At 50.0% G+C, this 22,733-nt stretch overlaps 2 protein-coding genes across 8 annotated transcripts; both read left to right on the top strand.

Moving 5' to 3' along the window:
* Positions 1-120: 120 nt before the first annotated feature.
* On the top strand, positions 121-3,639 carry Naprt (nicotinate phosphoribosyltransferase). 2 transcript variants are annotated; one of them, NM_172607.3, is made up of 13 exons: positions 121-585; positions 755-882; positions 967-1,049; positions 1,166-1,296; positions 1,382-1,497; positions 1,849-2,045; positions 2,120-2,260; positions 2,555-2,639; positions 2,738-2,818; positions 2,920-3,022; positions 3,101-3,255; positions 3,346-3,453; positions 3,542-3,638. In NM_172607.3, exons 1-13 carry the CDS (start codon positions 360-362, stop codon positions 3,602-3,604), a joined length of 1,617 nt encoding a protein of 538 aa, NP_766195.2. In that variant the 5' UTR covers positions 121-359; the 3' UTR covers positions 3,605-3,638. The 2 variants fall into 2 exon arrangements, with proteins under 2 accessions (NP_766195.2, XP_030104341.1); XM_030248481.1 differs by having other exon boundaries at positions 214-282; positions 3,542-3,639.
* A 269-nt stretch (positions 3,640-3,908) lies between these two features.
* Positions 3,909-12,735, top strand: Mroh6 (maestro heat-like repeat family member 6). Of its 6 annotated transcripts, none has more exons than XR_384000.3 (15): positions 5,777-6,175; positions 6,416-6,568; positions 6,726-6,880; positions 7,484-7,601; positions 7,785-7,969; positions 8,057-8,194; positions 8,325-8,439; positions 8,524-8,667; positions 8,748-8,921; positions 9,148-9,315; positions 9,538-9,657; positions 9,846-9,948; positions 10,032-10,097; positions 10,233-11,219; positions 12,116-12,137. XR_384000.3 is itself a non-coding variant. In NM_001282443.2 (14 exons), exons 1-14 carry the CDS (start codon positions 5,879-5,881, stop codon positions 10,463-10,465), a joined length of 2,169 nt encoding a protein of 722 aa, NP_001269372.1. In that variant the 5' UTR covers positions 5,830-5,878; the 3' UTR covers positions 10,466-12,242. The 6 variants fall into 6 exon arrangements, 4 of the variants coding, with proteins under 4 accessions (XP_006520833.1, NP_001269372.1, XP_006520832.1 ...); XR_384001.3 differs by lacking the exon at positions 12,116-12,137 and adding an exon at positions 11,521-11,978; NM_001282443.2 differs by having other exon boundaries at positions 5,830-6,175; positions 10,233-12,242.
* Positions 12,736-22,733: the final 9,998 nt, after the last annotated feature.

Below are 22,733 nucleotides of genomic sequence, written 5' to 3'. Positions count from 1 at the left end.
GTAATGAAGCCCTGATTGCTCCTCCCTGGTCAGGGGCAAGAGGCCAGGGTAAAGTACAACCTTCGCAAGCGCTCCCGCCCTTTTAAGTTGTTTTGCCTTTGGTGCCAGTAGTTGAGTTCCAAAACGTAAGAACCATTCTGAGGGGCAAGCGGCTAGTTGGAGTCCAGGAGACTGGGATGGGGGTGTGCCAGTCGCCTATCTTGCTGGTTTGAGTCCCTGCAACTACTAGCAGATTAGGCGGCTCGCTCCGCCCACTTCTGCCGGGAAAGGCCCTCCTTTCGTGTGAGTTGGTTCTCTGGACCAGTGCCGTAGGGGGTGGAGTAGGGCGCCATTAGTCGGGAGCCTGTGTACCCCGCGGAATGGAGATGGAGCTGGACAGCGAGGGGCGCATGGTGGTGCGGCCGCTGCTCACCGACCTCTATCAGGCTACCATGGCGCTGGGCTACTGGCGTGCGGGCCGGGCGTGCGAGGCAGCAGAGTTCGAGCTCTTCTTCCGCCACTGCCCTTTCGGAGGCTCCTTCGCCCTTTCCGCTGGCTTGCAGGACTGTATGCGCTTTCTTCGCGCCTTCCGTCTGCGGGATGCAGGTAGTTCCGCGACCAGCACCCGTACCGTACTCCTCTGACTGGAAGAAAATCCCCGCTCCCTCACGAACGAATCTCCTGTACCCTCTCAATGTGCCCCTGACCTCTGAGGGGACTTTTACTTGCCTGGCAGAGTCCTTTCCCAGGCTACATGTGTTCTCTGTCGCTCCAGATGTGCAGTTCCTGGCTTCGGTACTACCCCCAGACACTGACCCTGCGTTCTTCGAGCACCTTCGAGCCCTTGATTGCTCTGGGGTGACCGTGCGGGCTCTGCCAGAGGGTTCCCTCGCCTTCCCTGGTGTGAGTGCCTTGTGAGCTGGGTGTGTTAGGAAGAGTGGGGTGGCCCAGGAGGTTCCACTGTGGAGCTGATCACTCGCCCCACAGGTGCCGCTTCTGCAGGTGTCCGGGCCTCTTCTTCTGGTACAGCTGCTAGAGACTCCACTGCTGTGTCTGGTCAGCTACGCTAGGTGAGCGGAGTCCCTGAGAGGTACAGGCAATAGAAGCGCTGGGGTTATCTAAGCCCTCCCACTGGGGTGGCTTTGTGACCCTCACTTGGGTTCTCATGACTTGTTACTCTCCACAGCCTCGTAGCCACCAATGCTGCTCGGCTACGCTTGATTGCAGGGCCGGATAAGAAACTACTAGAGATGGGTTTGCGGCGAGCTCAGGGTCCCGACGGGGGTTTCACGGCCTCAATTTACAGCTACCTGGGTGGTGAGGCCTGGGAGAGGCATAGGTTGGGGAAGGGGAGGTTCCATCATATTCTGAGTCCCCTAAGCCTACCTGCCTTCTCACCCAGGCTTTGACAGCAGCAGCAACACACTTGCTGGACAACTGAGAGGTGTACCGGTGGCAGGGACCCTGGCCCACTCCTTTGTCACTTCATTTTCGGGTAGTGAGGTACCCCCCGACCCGGTTAGTACTGTTTTGTTTTGTGTCAGGGTCCCATGTAGCACTGGTTGGGCTTGAATTCCCAATCCTTCTGTTTCTGTCTCAGTGTGTGCTTCCATGTTGAGCCCATTTTACTCTAGAAGACAAGATCCTAAAACCAATTCTTTTCCCAGCTGGAGTGGGCTGGGTCCTAGGGTGAACTGGGCACTGCTATATATTCAGACTGGCAGATACTGCCCTGGGCACTTGATCTAAGGCTGCACTAGAAAGCTGGCATGGAATGGTGTCACCTTTGTCCCGAGGCCGTGGCATACTGGCCACTCCTGGGCTTTCCAGTGAACTCTAGAACCATCTTTTACTGATATCTTTCTACAGATGTTGGCTCCAGCTTCTAGTGAGGGCCCCACAGTGGACCTGCCTGCCAGGGTAAATTTGTGGCTGAAGCGTGTGTGCCTCTACTTGGGGCTAGAGGAGCAGGAGCCACACCCAGGGGAGCGCGCAGCATTTGTGGCCTATGCTCTGGCCTTTCCCCGGGCTTTCCAGGGCCTGCTAGATTCCTACAGTGTACGCAGGTGAGCTGTGAGCACTCTATCAGGGTGGCCTCAGTAGAGCAACTGAGGCCCTGATCCCCTTGTTTTACATGCAGGAGTGGCCTTCCTAACTTCCTGGCAGTAGCCCTGGCACTGGGGGAGCTTGGCTACAGAGCAGTGGGTGTGAGGCTGGACAGCGGTGACCTGCTTCAGCAGGCTAAAGAGATCCGTGGCATCTTTCGAACTGCTGGTGCCCAGTGAGTTTCCCATGAGGGGCATGGCATGCCTGCTAGAAACTTCCTGTGAGAGTGAGTCCCAGAGAGATGGAACTCTCGACAAGAAAGGTCTCTCCTATAGTGAGACCATGGACCTATTTCAGGGGCAATTGAGAAAGCCCTGGAAGGGAGGGAGGAGTAGGATAGGACCACTAGGGGGCCCCTAAGCCACAGGTGGTTAAAGGCATGGCTAATAGAGACAGAAGGAGCAAGGAAAGAGGACACGGTAAATCATGAGCGCCTAAGGGTTGCTGCCTGGGAATCCATTACATACAGATTCCAGATGCCCTGGCTAGAGTCTGTTCCCATTGCAGTCAGCAACAACATTGACGAGAGTGAGCTGATGAGGCTAGCCCAGAAGGTAAGAGTGAAAGAGGTACAGGTGGTGGATCGTCTAGATGGCCCTGGCACCCTACAGGTGGCAGTGTGGCTCAGTGTCACTGTCACTTCTCCCCACAGGGCAGTGAGGTGAATGTCATTGGCATTGGCACCAGTGTGGTCACTTGTCCCAAACAGCCTTCTATGGGCTGTGTCTACAAGGTAAAGACAATGTTTGGTTCCAGGTGGGATGGAGTCTGGAAGACCATGGGGGCAGTAGGGGACAGGGGTGTAGTAGCTATCTAAACACCCTGTCATTTCAGCTGGTGTCTGTAGGAGGCCAGCCTCGAATCAAGCTGACAGAGGACCCTGAGAAGCAAACACTGCCAGGGAGCAAGGCTGCCTTCCGGTTCCTAGGCCCCGATGGTGATTTCCCACTCTCCTTCATTTATCCTTCTTCAGGTCCCCCGTCCTTTTTTGACATGTTTCTTGCCTCTTATATAGGGTCTTTGCTACTGGACCTACTGCAGTTAGCAGAAGAGCCCCCGCCCAAGGCTGGGCAGGAACTGAGGGTTTGGCCTCGGGGGACCCAGGAGCCCTGCACTGTGAAGCCAGCCCAAGTGGAGCCATTGCTGCGACTCTACCTGCAACAGGGACAGGTGACTGCTGCAGCCCTCACCTGCGCCTTCACTTCAGCTGCGCTCTGATCCGAAGCCAGTATCTCCATCTTTTCTTCCTCTTCCTCGCAGCTGTGTGAGCCACTGCCATCTCTGGATGAGTCCAGACGCTTTGCCCAGCAGTCCCTGAGCCTCCTCCGCCCTGCACATAAGCAGCTGCAGAGCCCTGCAGTGTATCCGGTAGGCCTATGGGTGGCCGGCCCTATGTGTCCTGTGTGCCCCCTGCTTTCCAGCTCCAGATGCCCATATCCCCTTCCTCTCTCTGCAGGTCGCACTGTCAGAGAAGCTTCGGGCACTGGTGGACAGTTTGAGTGCTCGAGGTCCCCTGTGAAAAAAGTCATAAATAACACGGCTCTGTTCCCACCACTTGTCAGCCATGTGTCGTTAGTTCACACATTTCTGCTACTCACTTGGGACTTCCAGGGCTGGGCTGGAGGCACAGACCCAGTGAATGGAAAAAATTAATACGAAGGAAAGGAGAGGGCATGACTGCCCCTTGGTAGGGTGGATGAGTTTATTATAGATAGATAGGAGAGCCATAGCCAGAGGCAGACACATCTGGAAGTCATGGCCCTGAACAACATGGAGTTGGGGCGGGGGGGGGGGGGGGGGAGAGCACAGAAAATACAGCATCCAGGAAGCCAAAGTTACAAAAGGAGAGCCAGTGACCCAAATACCTGGAGTATATAGGGAACAGCCTCTGGGGGAAGGGCAGCCCAGCCCCTGGGCTGGAGAGTTCCGGGTAGAGGGTGGGATATGCCAGCCATACCCTGTATGAGGTAGAGACTGGAGGATGCTTAGAGACCTGGAGGCCAGGTCTGCTTTGATATGTTAAGTAGGCATCTCCTCTGCTTGCCCTGGATTGAAACTTAACACCCAGCAGGTGGGAAGGTAGCCACTGGGCTGGGCTTAATGGAACCTCTGCGCCACAAGAAGGAGGGAGGGTTTATCTTTATCTGTGTTTTGAGGATGTTGTTATGAAAGCCCTCACCTACTACTAGAAGCAGATAGGGAGGTTCTGAGATGGGGTGTCAGAGTCTAATCATAGCCCCAGGCGCTTGTATCTGCTAAGGGCAATGTGCCTATGTCAGGCGTCCCAAGCCAGCCATCCCTGCCTGATCTATCATCTGTTATAGGCCTTGGGGGTGGGGGTGGGAGGTCTCAGTTTCTGACCCAGTAACCGAGGAAGGAGGAGGAGATTTAAAAAGCTGAGGATCCAAGGAGCTGCCTCAGCGAGGGCTGGAGCTGTCTGGGTACAGCAAGCTAGGTAAGACTCAGGAAGAATTGCTCCAGAGACAGTTGGAGTGTCTTAGGCACCCTACCATTGTTGTGAAGAGACGCCATGACCATGGCGACCAACTCTTGGCAAAGAAAGCATTTAATTGGAGGCTTTCCTATGGTTTCAGAGGTTAGTCCATGATCAATGATCATCATGGTGGGGACATACATGCAGGCACGGTAATGGTGACAGAGGGGAGAGTTCTACATTCTGAAAGAGACCCTAGCCTTGGCATGTGCTTTTGAAACCTCAAAGCCCACCCCTGTGACACACTTCCTTCAAGAAGGCCACACCTCCGGATCCTAATCTTAGAATAACACCGCTCCCTGGTGACTAAGCATTCAAATGCATGCGCCTTTGGGAGCCATTCTTATTCAAACCACCACATGGTTTGGTTCATGGCTTGGTGGGAGGCAGAGTTGGGGCTTGGGTAGCCCGAGGTATAGGAGCTGAAGAGCGTGAATGCCCACTGCTTGGAATACTTCCCCATGCACTTCCGCCTGGAGCAGTCTGTCAGACTAGTTCATCTAGCTTCCCTGGCTTAGCGCTGGGCAGTGCCTATAGTGTGGTTGGGTGGAGAGCGGGGATTTAGGGTAGAGGTTGGGCCAGCCCTGGGGAGCATGAACCTGGAAAGGAAGACAACCGGGCGAACAGTATACATACACACTGCCTACGCAGACACAGGGAAGACAGTCTCAGAGAAGGAGGGGCTGGACAGACAGGGCATGAGACATACCACCTCGGGACTGGCAAGGATGCAGAGGAGCCCGCATCAACAATAGTGGGCACTTGCAAATGTATTTAGGAGGCATCACCAGCCTCACCTCATTTGCTCCACACCCCAAGTGTTTCAAGTTCAGGGAGAATGACAGTACCTGACCACGCCCGTTCCTAGGATATTTGGCTATGTGGTCTAGCCCAGCCCCTGACCCTACTGGGGCTTCCTCAGAAGGATCTAAAACTGCCCTGGACCCCTCCCCCAGGCAAGAGGGGGATGGGCAGTTGGGTTAAAGACCTTTCTCTCCTCCACGATAGTCCATGATCTCCATGGACACTGGTGGGCAGGGCCAGACTATGCAGTGGCCATGTCCCACTTGGCTCCAGCAGCCTGGGCAGACACCCTTCACAAGTCCATGCTAGGATATCTCTGTGATTGAACAGCCAATCACTGGCACATGCTCAGACTCGCATGTACCTACGTCTATGCCCACGCCACCACGCCTGTCTGTAGGCCCGCCTGTGGGCCCGCCCGGGGCCTGATTCTAGGTCAGGTCTGGACACAACTTCACTGGAAGAGTGGTGGCAGGTGCCGCTGGTAGGAACACTATGGCTGGGGGTGTGTGGGGTCGGGGCCGGGACGGCCGGGACGGCCCTGTGGGCTCCCTAACTCTGACAGCTCTAGCGGAAGGAATCCGGGCTAGCCAGGGGCAGCCTGTGGGACCCTCTTCTACAGGCCCTCAGTCTGATCCCCAGGAGCTTGGGCCCGAGCCTGAGCCCTATATTCAAACACTCACCCCTGCCTTTGAGGCCCAGCCTGGGAATGAAGTGGTTGCCCCCACAGCTGGTAGTGAGATCTATTCCCCACACAATGCCCAGGAGCCAGCCCCCGAGAGACCGTACCAGGTGAGTAAGAGGGCAGATGCTGGATGATGCAAAGTTTGGCTGTTCACTTGGGCACTAGAAAGACAAGAAGTACGGGGGGGGGGGGGGCATTGAGGAGTCCTGAGGGTAAACGGATGGAAAAGATCATACGGGAGGAAGGTTTGTCGCCATCTGAGGGATGGGAAGACTGGAGGACTAGGGAGGATAGTTGAGATCGGCTTGGGGACTTCAGAAACTCCACGTTTCATTCTTCCATCATAGGCTTCCCAGTATTCCTGGGAGGAAGGAACCCTTGCAGACCTTGCGTTGTATACAGCTGCCTGTCTGGAGGAGGCTGGCTATGCCGGGACCCAGGCAACAGCGCTCACTCTGTCCTCAGCCCTGGAAGCCCGGGGGCAGCGGCTGGAGGACCAGGTTAGCATCCCCATCCAGAGAATCCTGCAAGCCTCCCTTCAACCTCGACCACACTCCCCCTAAAGGCTGCTCTGAGTGTAGGGAGGTGCGGTGCTGGCAAGAGTTTCCTTTTGAGGTCCTGGGGCTCTAACTACTGACGTTTGTTCCTTTTACCCAGGTCCACGGTCTGGTGCGTGGGCTGCTGGCACAGGTCCCTAGCCTGGCAGAGGGGAGACCCCGGAGGGCAGCCCTACGGGTGCTGAGCGCACTGGCTCTGGAGCATGCGCAGGACGTGGTGTGTGCGCTGCTACCCAGTTCGCTACCCCCGGACCGGTAACCCTCCCCGCCCAGCCGCGCTGCGCTGCCCCACGCGGCTTCCTTCCCCCTTCCCGCTTGATAGCTTGGTCATAGGATCTGGTTCCTGCAGCACCGGGCAGTAAGGGAATAGGGCCCCGGAAATCCCTTCCCCTAGACTTTTGCTGGTGTTACACCACCATACCTGGGTTTAGTTTAACTCTGACACTCTCCTCTCTCTCTCTCTCTTCTCCTTTCCCTCCATCCCCTGCTTTTTACCTGAAGATGTGGGCGGCATAAGTAAGCACGGTGGCTTGATCACCTAGAAGCCTCTGGCTCTTCGGGTCATTTACCCCAATATTTATTTTTGGTTAATTCTTTACAATAATTTTAAAAATTAAAAAAAATAATGTTAGGTCTGTTTCCCAGTAGCTGACACAACGGGGCTCACAGTGTAGTCCAGAGGGCTGCTGATCTCTGGGGCTGGCTCTGTTGTCGTCTGCGTTTGTCTTCTCTGGGATATGGGATGGTGGAAGGGTAAAGGATGGTTTGCTTCTGGAGCCTTTTCCTAGAGGTCGCCGTGGTGGGCTTTCCTGAGGATTCTTTGCAACTCCTCTTCACTACATGGCCCCTCACCCCTAGGGCAGCCTCTGAGCTGTGGCGAAGCCTAAGCCGGAATCAGCGAGTAAACGGGCAGGTGTTGGTGCAACTGCTGTGGGCACTGAAGGGTGTGGCGGCTCCCGAGTCTGAGGCCCTGGCAGTAAGTGGCTTCAGCAAGAGCCATCAGGGGGCGTGGCCTACACATAGGGGCGTGGTCTGGCCACAAGCAGCCAAAGAGTAACCACTTACGGTAGGACTAGCTCCAGAGTTACACTTGTCTGGGATATCCTGTACACATCCAAAAATTGTCAGAATTCCAAGGGTGGGCTCACTTGATCTACAGGCCACTCGCGCTCTTGGAGAGATGTTGGCCGTCTCTGGCTGCGTGGGAGCCACTCGAGGCTTCTACCCTCACCTGCTGTTAGCACTGGTCACACAGCTGCATGAGCTGGCTCAAGGTGCTCATTCCCCCGACAGCCCTAAGGTTTGGGAGCCTTCCCACCGAGGGCCACCTCACAGCCACGCCAGGTGAGAGAAGGTACCCTGGGATACGTGAGTGGTGGGACAGGCCTCCCTTGCCCTCACTGCCCACTGCACAACTGTTCGCACCTCCAGCTGCACAGTGGAGGCCTTAAAGGCCCTGCTCACAGGGGATGGTGGCCGAATGGTGGTCACATGTATGGAGCAAGCAGGAGGCTGGAGGAGACTGGTAGGAGCCCACACACACCTGGAGGGTGTCCTGCTGCTGGCCAGGTGAGGAGGCAACCCAGGACAGTACAACAGGAGAAGGCTCCCTGCTAGCCAGGTGCGATGGTGGCATGGGGGAGGAGGTGGGGATGAGCCCTTCCAAGCGGAAGAAGAACTCCCCTTTCCCCTACTTCAGTGCCATGGTGGCACATGCTGATCACCATCTCCGAGGCCTTTTTGCGGACTTGCTCCCTCGGCTACGAAGTGCCAACAACCCGCAACGCCTCACCGCTATGGCCTTCTTTACTGGGGTGAGCCTGCTTCCCAGAACGGTAGTGAGTGGTGACTTCCTGCTCAGACACAGAGATATGCTGACTCCGTGCCCCTTTGCTTAGCTGTTACAGAGTCAGTCTACTGCACGTCTCTTACGTGAGGAAGTCATCCTGGAGCGCCTTCGAACTTGGCAGGGTGACCCAGAGCCCACCGTGCGCTGGCTAGGCCTACTTGCCCTTGGCAACCTTGCAATGAATCGTGGGAAGGTGCCGACCTGGAAGATGCCGGGAGAGGTGGACGCTAGGTAGAGTCTGGAAAGGTCCAGCCACAAGTCCTGTCTTTACAGATAAGGCATGTGAACATGTTGCTGCCAGTACTCCTAAGAGCACTGGGCGAAGGTGATGTGCGGCTCGTGGGCGCTGCACTTGGCGCACTGCGGAGACTACTGCTGCAGCCCGGAGCACCCGTGAGACTCCTCAGCTCCGAGCTTCGACCACGTCTCCCACCGCTACTGGACGATGTGAGCAAAATCCTGCCCTGTGGTCCCACTGCATCCCCGTTGGAATTGTCCACAGACACTCACTCCTACCCACGGGCTCTGCCTATGTTCCCCGCTCAGTTGCCTGTGGACCTGCCACCAGATTAAGGCCTAATTTGCAGCCCTGATCAGGCCTCGTCCCTCCTTACTCTGCACTGATCTTTCCCACTCTTGCTTCCTTGAGCTCTGACTATATTTTTCCACGAAGGCTCGCGACTCGGTCCGCGCTTCGGCAGTGGGACTCCTTGGAACACTGGTGCGGCGGGGCCAGCGGGGGCTCCGGCTGGGGCTTCGGGGACCCCTGCGGAAACTGGTGCTGCAGAGTCTGGTGCCCCTGTTGCTGCGCCTACATGACTCGAGTCAGGACGCTGCTGAGGTCAGTCTTCTGTCCCATATCTGACTCATCCAATACCTTTCCTACCCCGTGGCCTCTCTGAAGATTTCAGGCTAGCGACAAGAATCTCAAGGACCTTTAGGTCCAGGTCTTCGCTTGGGCACCTCACCCTGGGCTCTGCCAACCTTTTCTGGCCACCTTCCCTTTCTTTCCACCACTTGCCATCTCCTGGACACCCAACCCTGCTTGCTTTCTCCATTCCAGAGCTCTGAGTGGACACTAGCCCGCTGCGATCAGGCCCTTCGATGGGGCCTGCTGGAGGAGATGGTAACTGTGGCTCACTACGACAGCCCTGAGGCTCTCAGCCGCGTCTGCCACCGCCTGGTTAGTAGAGAAAGCACCAGGGTATAGTCAGCCGCTTGCTTGCCCAAGGAGTCTATAGTCCACTCTCCCTCAAAACAGAGTCTCTACCTGAGCTAAACATGACCACTGGTCCACACAGCCTTTGTTCATGTTACCTGCTCCATGAAGGACTGGTACTTCCATCCTGTCACAAGCATTTGTGTTCCTAGGTTCAGCGATATCCAAGCCATGTTCAATACTTCCTGAGTCAGACCCAGGGTTACCTGCGGAGCCCACAGGATACCTTGCGTAGGGCAGCCACTGTGCTAATAGGTGAGGCCAACTTACTCACTTAGGGCTCTGAGAGCTGGGCCAACCTTTTCTAGGGCTGGGCCAGACCTCTCAATTTTGTACAGGTTTCCTGGTCTATCATACGAGGCCCAAAGGAATCAGTCAGGACCTGTTGGACTCTCTGTTCCAGGGTGAGAACCAGATTTAACATGGGGTAGAGTGCTGGAGAGGTGGAGGGTTCTGGGGAGGAGTCGATAGGACAGAATGGGTGAGGGTGGACCCCGGGCTCCTTTTTCCCACGCAGCCTGAGTTGCCCCTTTGTGTAGACCTAGGACAGCTGCAGGGCGACCCGGAGTCTGCGGTTTCCTCGGCAGCGCACGTGTCTGCCCAGCAGGTGGCGCTGCTTGCCCGGGCGCAGGTCCAGACACGCAGCCCCAACCTCTTCCGCTTCATCCGCCGCCACCATTCATACCCTCCAAGGCCCCATCCACTCTATGACGATAGTCCGTTCCTACGCCGGAGCCTTGCAGGCCGATGGAGCTGTCTTGAACCTCATTGAGCCAGGCCCGGTATCCAGATTTGTGGGCGCTATCAACGCTGTCGCCAGCCCCCACTATAGCAGATCTGCAGAAGAGACCTTACTTGAAGGGTCGCTGTGGGCCTGGTGCTGGCCACTGGTGCCCCTCGCCCTGTAACTATTTTCTATGGGCCCACGACGTGAAAACTGCGTTGCGGATGGCACATTCTACCTCAAGTGCCTTTTATAGTCTTGGTCTATTTATTCTTTGCCAGGCCAGTCTGTCCACTTCTGGAGTGTGCCCTTCCTAGGACTAGTCAGCCAGAGTCCTATCTGTCATGGCCTTCCTAGTTACATCAGTAATCCAGCCCTCCTGGTTCATCCTACCTCTCTTCCCTACAGCTGTTCTAGCTTAATGTGCCCTTTATTCAAGAGGCATTGGCCTGTTCTCCTGTCTGTCCCTACTCCTTTGGATAACCAATCCATTTCCTATCCCCACTCTTGTCAGAGCCCACTCATCTAATGGTGTTTTCTAGAAGGTATCTCTAACATCCGTTCATGCTGGAGAGCCCAAGCCAGGATTGCACCCCTGGGTTGAAGTATGGAAGCAAGCACTCCACACCCACCAGACTGTGAATGGGTATGTCATTACCCAACGCCTTGTGGATGGCGTAGCTGGATAGACAGGAAGAGTCGGCCACAGGGGTGACCCCACCTCTCCAGGCACTGGCAGAGGCAGCTTCCTCCACACAGAATGGTTACCATGGCTTCAGGGAGGCCTGCTCACAAACACAGGGTATGCACCATGTAGTGATGAGTTGGGGGGGGGGGCTGTTTCCCCCACACTGGGGTCTCCTGGGGACAAGCATGGGGTCCTGTCTTACATTTGCTTCCCTAGCACCTACATGGAAGGTATTTAAAATCAGCATGACAACATGGCAGGGCTTGAACGTCTGGCTGAGAAACTGGTTGTGATGAGCTGGGCCTGGCACAAGGTCTAGCTTGGCTAGAGATGAGCAAACCAGTATGCAGCAAGACCAAAGTCAGGCTAGGGCGATGGATGGTTCAGTGATTCAGGGCACCTGTCTGTCTTGCAGAGGATGTCTTGCAGAGGACAGGATTCTACTCCATGTATCCACAAGGTGGCTAGCAACTCTCTATAACTCCAGTTCTAGGGAGCCTGAGGCCCTCTTTTGGCTTCCACAGGTAGTACATGCATGTGGTGCATAGACATTTAGGCAAAATACACATAAAATAAAAATACGGATAAAATAAAAATACTCCCTCCCTGCCTGTTAAGGACTAATATCAGCCTGAGGGCAGGACTCAAATTCCAGTAGCTTAGGGCAAACGCTCGTTAGGGCCTGAATGGGTTCACCTTACGGCAGAGAAACTGCCAAAAGGTGTGTACCACAACCGCCCAGGCCCGGATGCAGTCATAACCCTACCAGGACCAGAGGTGGTGGCACAGCTGAGACAGGATCATAAGTTCAAGCCAGCCTGGGCAATTTGGTGAGACCTTGTGTGGTAGTTTGAATAAGCTTGGCTCAGGGAGTGGCACAGTTAGGAGGTGTGGCCTTGTTGGGGTAGGTGTGGCCTTGTTGGAGGAAGTGTGTCACTGTGGGGGTGGGCTTTGAGACCCTACTCCTAGCTGCTTGAAAACAGTCTGCTCCTGGCTTTCTTTGGATGAAGATGTAGAACTCTCAGCTCCTCCAGCGCCATGCCTGCCTGGACACTGCCATGCTTCCTGCCTTGATGATAATGGACTGAACCTCAGAACCTGTAAGACAACCTCAATTAAATGTTGTCCTTTATAAGAGTTCCTGGTCATGGTGTCTCTTCATGGCAGTAAAACCCTCAGACAGAAGTTGGCACCAGGGACCATTGCTGTGATAGGCCCGACCACGGTTTTGTTTGGAGAAATAAGGATTTTGGTTTGGGAAATAGTGGAATGCTTAAAGCAGGGTTTAATGGACCATCCTCGGAGAAATATGGAAGATGTTGGTGCTGAGAATGATTTAACTGTGCAGACCTGGCCCGATAGATTTTAGTGGAGAAGAATGTTAGTATGTGGCTGAGAAATTGTTTTTGAGATATTTTGATAAAGAATGTGGCAGTTCTTGCCATTGTCTGAAGAGTCTGCCTGAGGCTGAGGTGAAGAGGTTTTAAATAATTGCATTGACGATGAAAGTCTCAAAACAGCCTGGTATAAAATCTGTTTCATGGTTACTAATGTTCACTCTTTTTTTGTTGTTTTTCTTTTTCTTTTTCCTCTTTCTTTTCTCTTTTGGTTTTTCGAGACAGGGTTTCTCTGTGTAGCCCTGGCTGTCCTGAACTCTGTAGACCAGACTGGCCTCGAACTCAGAAATCCGCCTGCCTCTGCCTCCCGAGTGCTGGGATTAAAGGTGTGTGCCCCCCCCTGCCCAGCCCAGGATTCAGTTCTATTTCACTTCCTGCTGCATCTTTATTACTTGAACGATACATTTTGTATTTTTCCTTTCTCAGCTTGCTCCTTTTCATTAAGACACTCTTCATAACAGCAAACCCGGGTCGTGTTAGGTGCTATTACCTGGATTGTTTTCACTTGGACTTTTAATCTGGAATTACCTGGATTGTTTTCATTTGGACTTTTAATCTGGAATTACCTGGATTGTTTTCACTTGGACTTTTAATCTGGAATTACCTGGATTGTTTTCACTTGGACTTTTAATCTGGAATTACCTGGATTGTTTTCACTTGGACTTTTAATCTGGAATTACCTGGATTGTTTTCATTTGGACTTTTAATCTGGAATGAGCTACAATCCAGAACAGAGGGCGCAGCTGTGATCCAGATCTTGAGACCAGAAGACGCAGGGATTTTGATCTGGAACTTGAGGCACAGTGGCCATGAAAAGTGTAGTATTGATAATTTAATAAATCCTGGTGCAGGGTTGCTACCTGCCTCAATGGTTTATGTTCCCAAATGAAAGGCACACACATAGCCTTTACATTTTAATATGCCTCAAGCAGCACAATAGCTGGACGACTGCCTAACCTTCATGTTGTTAGAATCTACTCTGCCAATAATTCCGAGTTACTACTTAATAACTTCTGTGTTTCACCATGGCTGCTTTAGACCCAACTGAGCAGCCCTCCGGGCCACGTTTTCTTGGTCCCTTTACTTGGCAGCTCTGCCTCTCTGTCCTGCACGTCTCTGGCATGACTTCCCTCCTCCCTGCCTCCTCTTTGAGATCCCAAGCTCAGGAAAATCTAAAACCCCTCCTCTTTCTCTTCTCCCCAGCTATTGGCTGCTGGCATCTACAGTAAGAAGTGATGGGGGGTTGGGGGGGGGGGGAGTAGGTTCCCAGAAGCTAGTGCAGACCTTCTCTGCAAACAGTTTTGGAGGACACAATTAGCTTAAGAATACAAGCAGCTACAGAAAAGCTTGGGCCCCTGGCCTTTAATCTCTCAGCATTCAGGAGACAGAGCCATGCAGATCTCTGAGTTCAAGGTCAATCTACAGAGCAAGTTCCAGGACAGCCAAGCTTAGACAGTGAGTGAGTTGGGAAACAGAAAGCTGGAGATAATGTCATAGAACAAGGGGATCCCTTGTCCCAGCCCCAGCAAGCAGCAGAACTCAACAGCTTTGGCTTTAGAGTCAAAAATAAAATAAAATAAGGGACTACTGGGGCAATTGATGCTGGTTAGCTGGAGCTGAGAAATTAGCGGTAATTAAGAGACCAGCATCACTGAGGTGAAATCTTCTGGGAATTTTTCTGAGAGCAGAGAGAAGTTGTGTTCTAGAAGTGGCCAAAGTTGTACCTCATGTTGGTAGCCAGACTTGGTAATGTATAAGAATCACCCAGGTGGTACTGGTTTTGAAGGCGTGAATATGGAGAGCAGCTGAGGCTGGGCACTGTGAGCTGCCAGGGAAGGCCATTGGTGAAGGTGCAGCCTCAGTTGCAGTTGATGGCCCAGGCCTTAAGGGGTGCAAAGAAACTGAGGCTTGGCACCATAAAGTGAGCCTGTGAGAGGCTCTTTGAAGCCTAATTGCAGTGAGAAATCCCAGTGTGTTGGAGATGCCAGTGCCATGGGATGACCACCAGGAACAGCAGCAGCAGTGGAATGGAGTCAACCAGAGCCTAGAGTGCTACAGAGGGCAGAGCTGGAGAAGCCCGGAAGATTATGTGTGAATTCCAGACATTGGAACAAGAAGCTGTAATGTTGAAGTTGCCTTGGAGATCCCAAGATGTTAGAGATGCCAGAGCCATGAGATACTTGTCAAGGAAAGTTGCTAATAGGGAGGAGAACCAATCTAATAGAATGAATTGTGTTATAGTCAACAGAGCTGAAAGAAGTTTTACATCAACCATGGAGATTCAGAGTTTAGAGTTTGCCCAGCTACTTTTGGAACAATAATGTATATCCTGTGCCATGATATATTGAAAATATGTGATTTGCTTATTGATTATAATTTTTAGGGATTGCAGTTAAGAGATTGCATGACTCTCAGAAGGGACTTTGAACTTTGGATTTAAAAAGAAAAGATATATTATGTAAACAATGTTCTGCCTGTATGTATGCCTTCAGGCCAGAAGAGAGTACCAGATCTCATTACAGATGGTTGTGAGCCACCATGTGGTTGCTAGGAATTGAACTCAGAACCTCTAATAAAAGAACAGCCAGTGCTCTTAACCTCTGAGCCATCTCTCCAGCCTGAACTTTGGACTTTTAAACATTGTTGAAACTGTGATAGATTATGGAGAGTTTTGACATTGGACAGGGTACACCCTGGAGGAATAGAACAAAGTAAATGAATAGATTGACTAAAATAAACTTTTCCTACTTTATAGCGTAGATGATGAAATTATACAGTAAAAGGAATTATATACTGGTGTTTGCTATTCATAAAAAAATTGGTTCAGATATTTACTGTTTGACTGGAGTCCTTTAAAACTGCATTATTGAGAGCAATGTATAGATTCAACACAATTTCCATCAAGTATATAGTGACATTCTATTAGAAATAGTAATTCAAAAATTCACATGTAAGCACAACAAACACCCAAATAGCTCGAGGAATTCTTTTTTTTTTTTTTAATTTATTTTATATGAGTACACTGTAGCTGTTTTCAGACACACCAGAAGAGGTCATCAGATCTCATTACAGATGGTTATGAGCCACCATGTGGTTGCTGGGAATTGAACTCAACCTCTGGAAGAGCAGCCAATGTTCTTAACCCCCGAACCTTCTTTCCAGCCCTAACTCAAGGGATTCTTAGCAGTGCTGAACGAATGACAGTACTGGATCCTCCTCTCTAGTACTGAGCCACTGTAAGAAGACCATAGACCAACGGAGGACAAGGAGCACCCAGCAGTACACACTTAATTTGTAGTAAAACTTTCAAAAACATTATTAGGGGGAAAGACAGCACCTTTAACAAATGGTTAGCAAAAACCTCTTCAAAATGAATCAAGGACCATAATGTAAGGGTTGAAGTTTTGAAAGTCTGAGACGAAGACACTCTAAGATGCAGGCAGAGACAAGAATTTTCTGAACAGGACTCCCACAGCACAGGGGACAACCCCAAGGCTTGCTAATAGGATTATATGCGGTTAAAATGCTCCCCCAGACAGGGTTTCTCTGTATAGCCCTGGCAGTCCTGGAACTTACTCTGTAGACCAGGCTGGCCTCGAACTCAAAAATCTGCCTGCCTCTGCCTCCTGAGTGCTGGGATTAAAGGCGTGCACTACCACCGCCCGGCCTGCTCCTTTCTCTATAGCAGAAGAAACAATTACAAGAATGGAGAGACAATTTACACAATGGGAAAATATATTTATCAACTACGTATCAGCTAGAAGATTAAAGAACTGCAAATTTTATGCTACAAAATATCAAGTCAACCAATCAATAAATGAGCTACTGGGGTGGAAAGATGGAGAGGTGATTAAGAGATGATGGAGAGATGGAAAGAGGTTAAGAGCTCTTCCTGCTCTTCCAAAGGACCAGAGTTCAGCTCCTAGCATTACATCAGGAAGCTTACAGCCTCCTATAACTCCAGCTCCAGAGGATTCAACACCCGCTTTGGGACCTGCACACACAGCACACACATAAACAAAAATTAATGAATGAATGAAGTGCTGAGCCAAATAGTTCTTAAACAAAGAAATGCAAATGGACAACAAGTACTTAAGTGTTCAACATTCTTAGCTAGCAGAGAAATGCAAATCAAAACTGCTTTGAGAGTCTTTCTTACTCCAGTCAGAACCACCATCATCAAGAAAACAAATGATGGCCAGATGTGATGGCGCACACCTGTAACCTCAACTCTGGGGAGGCAGACGCAGGTGGATCTCTGTGAGTTCCAAGCCAGACTGGTCTTCAAAGCGAATTCCAGGACAGCCAGGACTGTTACACAGAGAGACCCTGTCTCAAAAACCAACCAAGCAAATGAACATGTACGCAAAACATACAGAAAAAGAGAGAGAGAAAGAAAGAAAGAGAAAGAAAGAAAGAAAGAAAGAAAGAAAGAAAGAAAGAAAGAAAGGAAGGAAGGAAGGAAGGAAGGAAGGAAGGAAGGAAGGGAGAGAGAGAAAGAAAGAAAGGAAGGAAGAGAGAGAGAGAAAGAGAGAGAGAGAGAAAGAGAGAGAGAGAAAGGCAGGCAAGCAAGAAAATGATATATCTGGATTAGAGAGGTGACTCAGTGGTTAAGAGCACTGGCTGTTCTTCCAGAGAACTTATGTTTGATTCTCAGCACCCATATGGCAGCTCACAACTGTCTGTAGTTCCAGCTCCAGGGGGATCCAACACCTTCAGACAGACAAACAGACAGGCAAACCACCAATACACATAAAATAAAACTAAATTTTTTATTTTTATTTTTTGTTTTTTGTTTTTTGTTTTTTTTTTTGAGACGGGCTTTCTCTGTGTAGTCCTGGCTGTCCTGGAACTCACTCTGTAGACCAGGCTGGCCTTGAACTCAGAAATCCACCTGCCTCTGCCTCCCGAGTTCTGGGATTAAAGGCATGCGCCACCACGCCTGGCTAATGTACATATTTTCTCCTATATGTACAAGAATGTTATTTATCTGTTTTGAGACAAAAATCTTACTATGTAGCCCCTGCTGGCCTGATGGCTGGCCTCAGACTCTGTCTGTCTGCTTCGTGAGAGCTAGGATTAAAGGCATAAACGACCAGCTTTAAATGTGTGTTGCTTTTACTTGTATGTTATGTGTACAAGTGTTCTATCTGCATGTGTGTCTATGCATAAATGGTGCAGGAGAAGGTGCTGTATTCCCTGAAACTGGAGTTACAGATGGCTGGTTATAAGCTGCCGTATATGGATGCTGGGAACCAAACCCAGGTCCTCTTCGAGAGAAGCAAGTGCTATCTCTCCAGCCCCATGGAACCTTCATATAGGGGTGGGGGTGGCGGGACAGGACTTGAAAGGACATCATGAGAAGGGAAGAAGGAGATCAGAAGTTGTGAGGCAGGATAGTGCAGTGGTTCTCAACCTTCCCAGAGCCTTGACCCTTTAATGCAGTTCCTCAGGTTGCGGTGACCCAACCATAAAATTATTTTCACTGCTAGTTTATAACTGTAAATTTGCTACTGCTATGAATCGTAATGCAAATACCTGTGTTTCTTGATGGTCTTAGGAGAGCCGTGACTCACAGGTTGAGAATTATCGGGATAGTGGCTCGCAGACATGAGGAATATTATGAAGAAGAAAGGAATCAGCTGGATGGTGGAGAACGGAAGTGCATTTGGGGAACAAATGAGAACCAGGATTAATGATACATGTGCATAAAGATGCCATGATGAACCCCATCACTGTGTGCTAACCTGAGAAAGTTAACACGTTTTCAAAGGAAAATGGGGGGACCAAGAAGTTGAGCACTGTGTGAGCACACTAAGGTGAGAGGCTTGTCTGCAATATGACCCTCAGATATTTGAGGCCTTTCTGGAGCCCTTTAAGTAATATTCCCACCGTTAGTTCTCCTGATGTTGTGGTGGCTTGTGTAAGAATGGGCCTCAGGCTCATATATTTGACCGCTTTGTCAGCAGGAAGTGGCATTATTTTGAAGAAGTAGGAGGTGTGGCCTTGTTGGAGTAGGTTATGGCTTTGTTGGAGGAAGTGTGTCATTGAGCATGGGCTCTGAGGTTTCAAAAGCCACTGTCCTCCTCCCCCCCCCCCCCATCTTGTGGACCAAGATGTAGATCTTAACTACTTCTTCAACACCGGGTCTGCCACGATGTTCCCTGTCACGATGATAATTGTTCATACCGTGGTTTGTATAGGAATGGTCCCCCATAGACTCGTGTGTTTGGATGCTTGGTCCTAGGGAACAGCACTATTAGGAGGTGTGGCCTTATTGGAGGAAGTATGTCACTGTGGGGGGCAGGGTCACCTCAAAGCTCTCCTATGCTCAAGCTATGCCCAGTGTGGCACACAGTCTCCTTCTGCAGATCAAGATGCAGATCTCTCAGCTCCTTCTCCAGCACCATGTCTGCCTGCATGCCACCGTACTTCCTAATGAGAAGGCTAGGCTGATTTCATGACAGACTTCAAATTGGTAGTTAAGAAGACTAGGCCTAGCCAGGCCTAGTGGCACAAGCCTTTAATCCCAGCACTTTAATCCCAGGTGACCGATTTCTGAGTTCGAGTCCAGCCTGGTCTACAAAGTGAGTTCCAGGACAGCCAGGGCTATACAGAGAAACCCTGTCTCAAAAAAAAAGACTAGGCCTAAGAACTGGGCAAGACCAGGCAAGCCTGAGCAAGTCAATTGCTAATAGAAAAACAAAAAAAAAAAAAAACCAAAAACCCCAGGCTCCAGCCTTCACACTGGATAATTGTTCAGGAATGCCTAGAGATAGAGTAAGATAAAGCCCATATTCTCCGGAATTCCAGTGTGCTTTAAAACCAGGCCTTTGAACTCACTTGGTTGTCTCTCTCTCTTGGTAATAGGAGACCCAACTTCTGCTGAATAAAATACTCCTTGTGTTTACATACTATTTGAGTCTGGGGTATCATTCTTTGGCGAATCATGGACCCTTACACTACCATGATGATAATAGACTAAACCTCTGAAACTGTAAGCCAGGTTCAATTAAAGTTTTCCTTTAGAGTTGCTTTGGGGGACTGGGGACAGGGGAGGGGGGACCGGTGAGATGACTCATCGGTGGTGGCACACACCTTTAATCCCAGCACTTGGGAGGCAGAGGCAGGCAGATTTCTGAATTCGAGGCCAGCCTGGTCTGCAGAGTGAGTTCCAGGACAGCCTGGCCAATACAGAGAAACCCTGTCTCAAAAAACCAAAAAAAAAAAAAAAAAAAAAAAAAAAGCAGTGACTGCTATTCTGAAGGTCCTGAGTTCAAATCCCAGCAGCCATCCATAATGAGATCTGACACTCTCTTCTGGTGTGTCTAAAAACAGCTACAGTGTACTTCCATATAATAATAAATAAATATTTGGGCCAGAGTGAGTGGGGCTGGAGCAAACGAGGCCGGAGCCAGTAGAGGTCCTGAGTTCAATTCCCAGCAACCACATGATGGCTCACAACCATCTGTACAGCTACAGTGTACTCACATACATAAAATAAATAAATAAATCTTAAAAAAAAAAGGACTGGAGAGATGGCTCAGCAGTTAAGAGCACTGACTGCTCTTCCAGAGGTCCTGAGTTCAAATCCCAGCAACCACATGGTGGCTCACAACCACCCATAATGAGATCTGATGCTTTCTTCTGGGGTGTTTGAAGACAGCTACAGCATATTTACATGTATTTACATATAATAAATAGATAAATCTTGAAAGAAAGAAAGAAAGAAAGAAAGAAAGAAAGAAAGAAAGAAAGAAAGAAAGAAAGAAAGAAAGAGCGAGCCAGGCATGGTGGCACACACCTTTAATCCCAGCACTCAGGAGGCAGAGGCAGGCAGATTTCTGAGTTCGAGGCCAGCCTGGTCTACAAAGTGAGTTCCAGGACAGCCAGAGCTATACAGAGAAACCCTGTCTCGAAAAACCAAAAAAAAAAAAGAAAGAAGGAAAGAAAGAGAGAGGGAAAGAAAGAAAGAAAAAAGGAAAGAAAGAAAGAAAGAAAGAAAGAAAGAAAGAAAGAAAGAAAGAAAGAAAGAAAGGAGGAGTTGGGCTGGTGAGATGGCTCAGTGGGTAAGAGCACCCGACTGCTCTTCCAAAGGTCCAGAGTTCAAATCCCAGCAACCACATGGTGGCTCACAACCATCTGCAACAAGATCTGACTCCCTCTTCTGGAGTGTCTGAAGACAGCTACAGTGTACTTACATGTAATAAATAAATCTTTAAAAAAAAAAAAAAAAAAAAAAAAAAAAAAAAAAAAAAAAAAAAAAAAAAGAAAGGAGGAGTTGCCTTGGCCATGATGTCACCTCACAGCAATAGGACAGTGCCTGCGACAGTAGTTTAATGCTCCAGCCACAGTGGAGTGTTTAGTCCCCTCTGGCTAGTAAGTCCTGAAAGCTGCATTATCTGTGGTGTGCTTGGAAGTGTTAGGCTGGAACCCCTGCTCATTCCCTGCACGAGCTAGGAAACCCCATCTGCTGTCTTCCAAATCCCACCTGCACAGAGAAAACTCCCACTCCTACTTGGAAAAAGCCCAGGCTAACATTCTCCCTTAGGCCCATGAAGGGCTGTTGCATTCCTCCCACACACCTGCCCCCCTCTGCGGGTGACGTGGGCCCCACAGCTTGTTCCAGCAACACCGTTCCAACAGTCCCAGCATTACAACAGTCCCTCTGCCTGCTCACTGACCTGGCTCAAAAAAGCCCCCTTCTTTCAGCCCAACATGCCTCTCTGACTTCCTTCGTAAGGCTAAATTCTACACTGCTGATAACCAAATAAGCTACAAAATAACTTATGACTGCTCTAAGCTTTTACCTCTCTTTTTAAACTTTATCACTCTCTAGCCTTTCTTCTCTCTCTCCCCCCCTTTCTCCCCTCTTGGCCATGGCCGGTCTCTCTCTCTCTTTCCACCTTCCCTATTTCCCCCTGCCTTTCTACAATAAAGCTCTAAAACCATAAAAAAAAATTATAACCTTGTGATAACGGTTCCCCAGCCAAGATCCTTGCCATTTCCCCCCTAACTTATTAACCCTTTCCTGCCCTGACATTGCCTTCAGCTTAAACCTAATTTTATAAACTATTAAAAATAAATCATACAGCCAGGCAGTGGTGGCACACGCCTTTAATCCCAGCATTCGGGAGGCAGAGGCAGGTGGATTTCTGAGTTCGAGGCTAGCCTGGTCTACAAAGTGAGTTCCAGGACAGCCAGGGCTATACAGAGAAACCGTCTCGAAAAACAAAAACAAAAACAAAAAAAACCCCAAAAAAACAAAAAAACATACAAGTTAATTATCAATAACCTCAAAATCATATTCTTTAATATGTTCATAACTATACTTATAGTCATGATTAATTACCAAAACAAGCTTTGTTTAGGCTCCTATATATGCTTTCAAAGTTAAACAAAATGTAACTAACTAAAGACAGTGTTTGTCTCTTTGGGTATACTGTAGACAGACGGGTGATCCTCAAATACTTCAGAGATCTACAGAAGATGGCATTTACAATGTTTAATAAAAAAGCTTTTTGTAATAGAAACACACTGGCTCCTGACACCACCCTTGATCTCCGCCAAAAAAGATGGGCACTGAAGAACCTTCACCTGGAGTTTGCTTCATATGTGACGAAGCAGACCACTGGGCTGTAAACTGCCCTTGGTCTCTACGGCTGATTACACACTGTCCAAACTGTGGATGGACAAGATACTGGGAAGCTGACTCACTTTCCTTAGACAAGGTAGGACAGTCTCCCTGAGTTCCCGCTCTACAGGAAAGTTTGTAAGATTTCTGGGGGCCTGAAGGCCAAAAATGGATGCCCCACTGACCACTGAAGAACCCATGTAGCTATTAAGTCGCTGTTAGGTTTAACAGACTCGGAAGCCGCTCGCTCTTTACGTCCCTCCCTGCTTATTCAGGTAAATCTATCCTTCTCAGGTCTCGTGGCCTTGAGGATCAGTTTAATAACACAAACCAAGGCTTCAGCTGCCTTCTCAGTCCTCTTCACGTGTAAAAATCAGGCCTCAAGCCTTGCTCTCTGCGTGCTGCTGCTGCTAGGTCTAGACACGATTTACCCCCTTAACAGATTCAATAAATAAATAAATAATAAAAAATAAATTCAATGTAACTTTTTTACTGTTCCTATGTCTAAAGAAACTCACTATAAAATGACTGTTCCCAATGATCAACCACCTATGTCTCACGTCAAATAATTGGGTAGGAAAAAAAATATTAAGTTTT

This window comes from Mus musculus, chromosome 15, assembly GCF_000001635.26.
Source record: "Mus musculus strain C57BL/6J chromosome 15, GRCm38.p6 C57BL/6J".
In the NCBI taxonomy this organism is placed as follows: Eukaryota; Metazoa; Chordata; class Mammalia; order Rodentia; family Muridae; genus Mus; species Mus musculus.
This window is presented reverse-complemented; position numbering and strand designations above follow the sequence as displayed.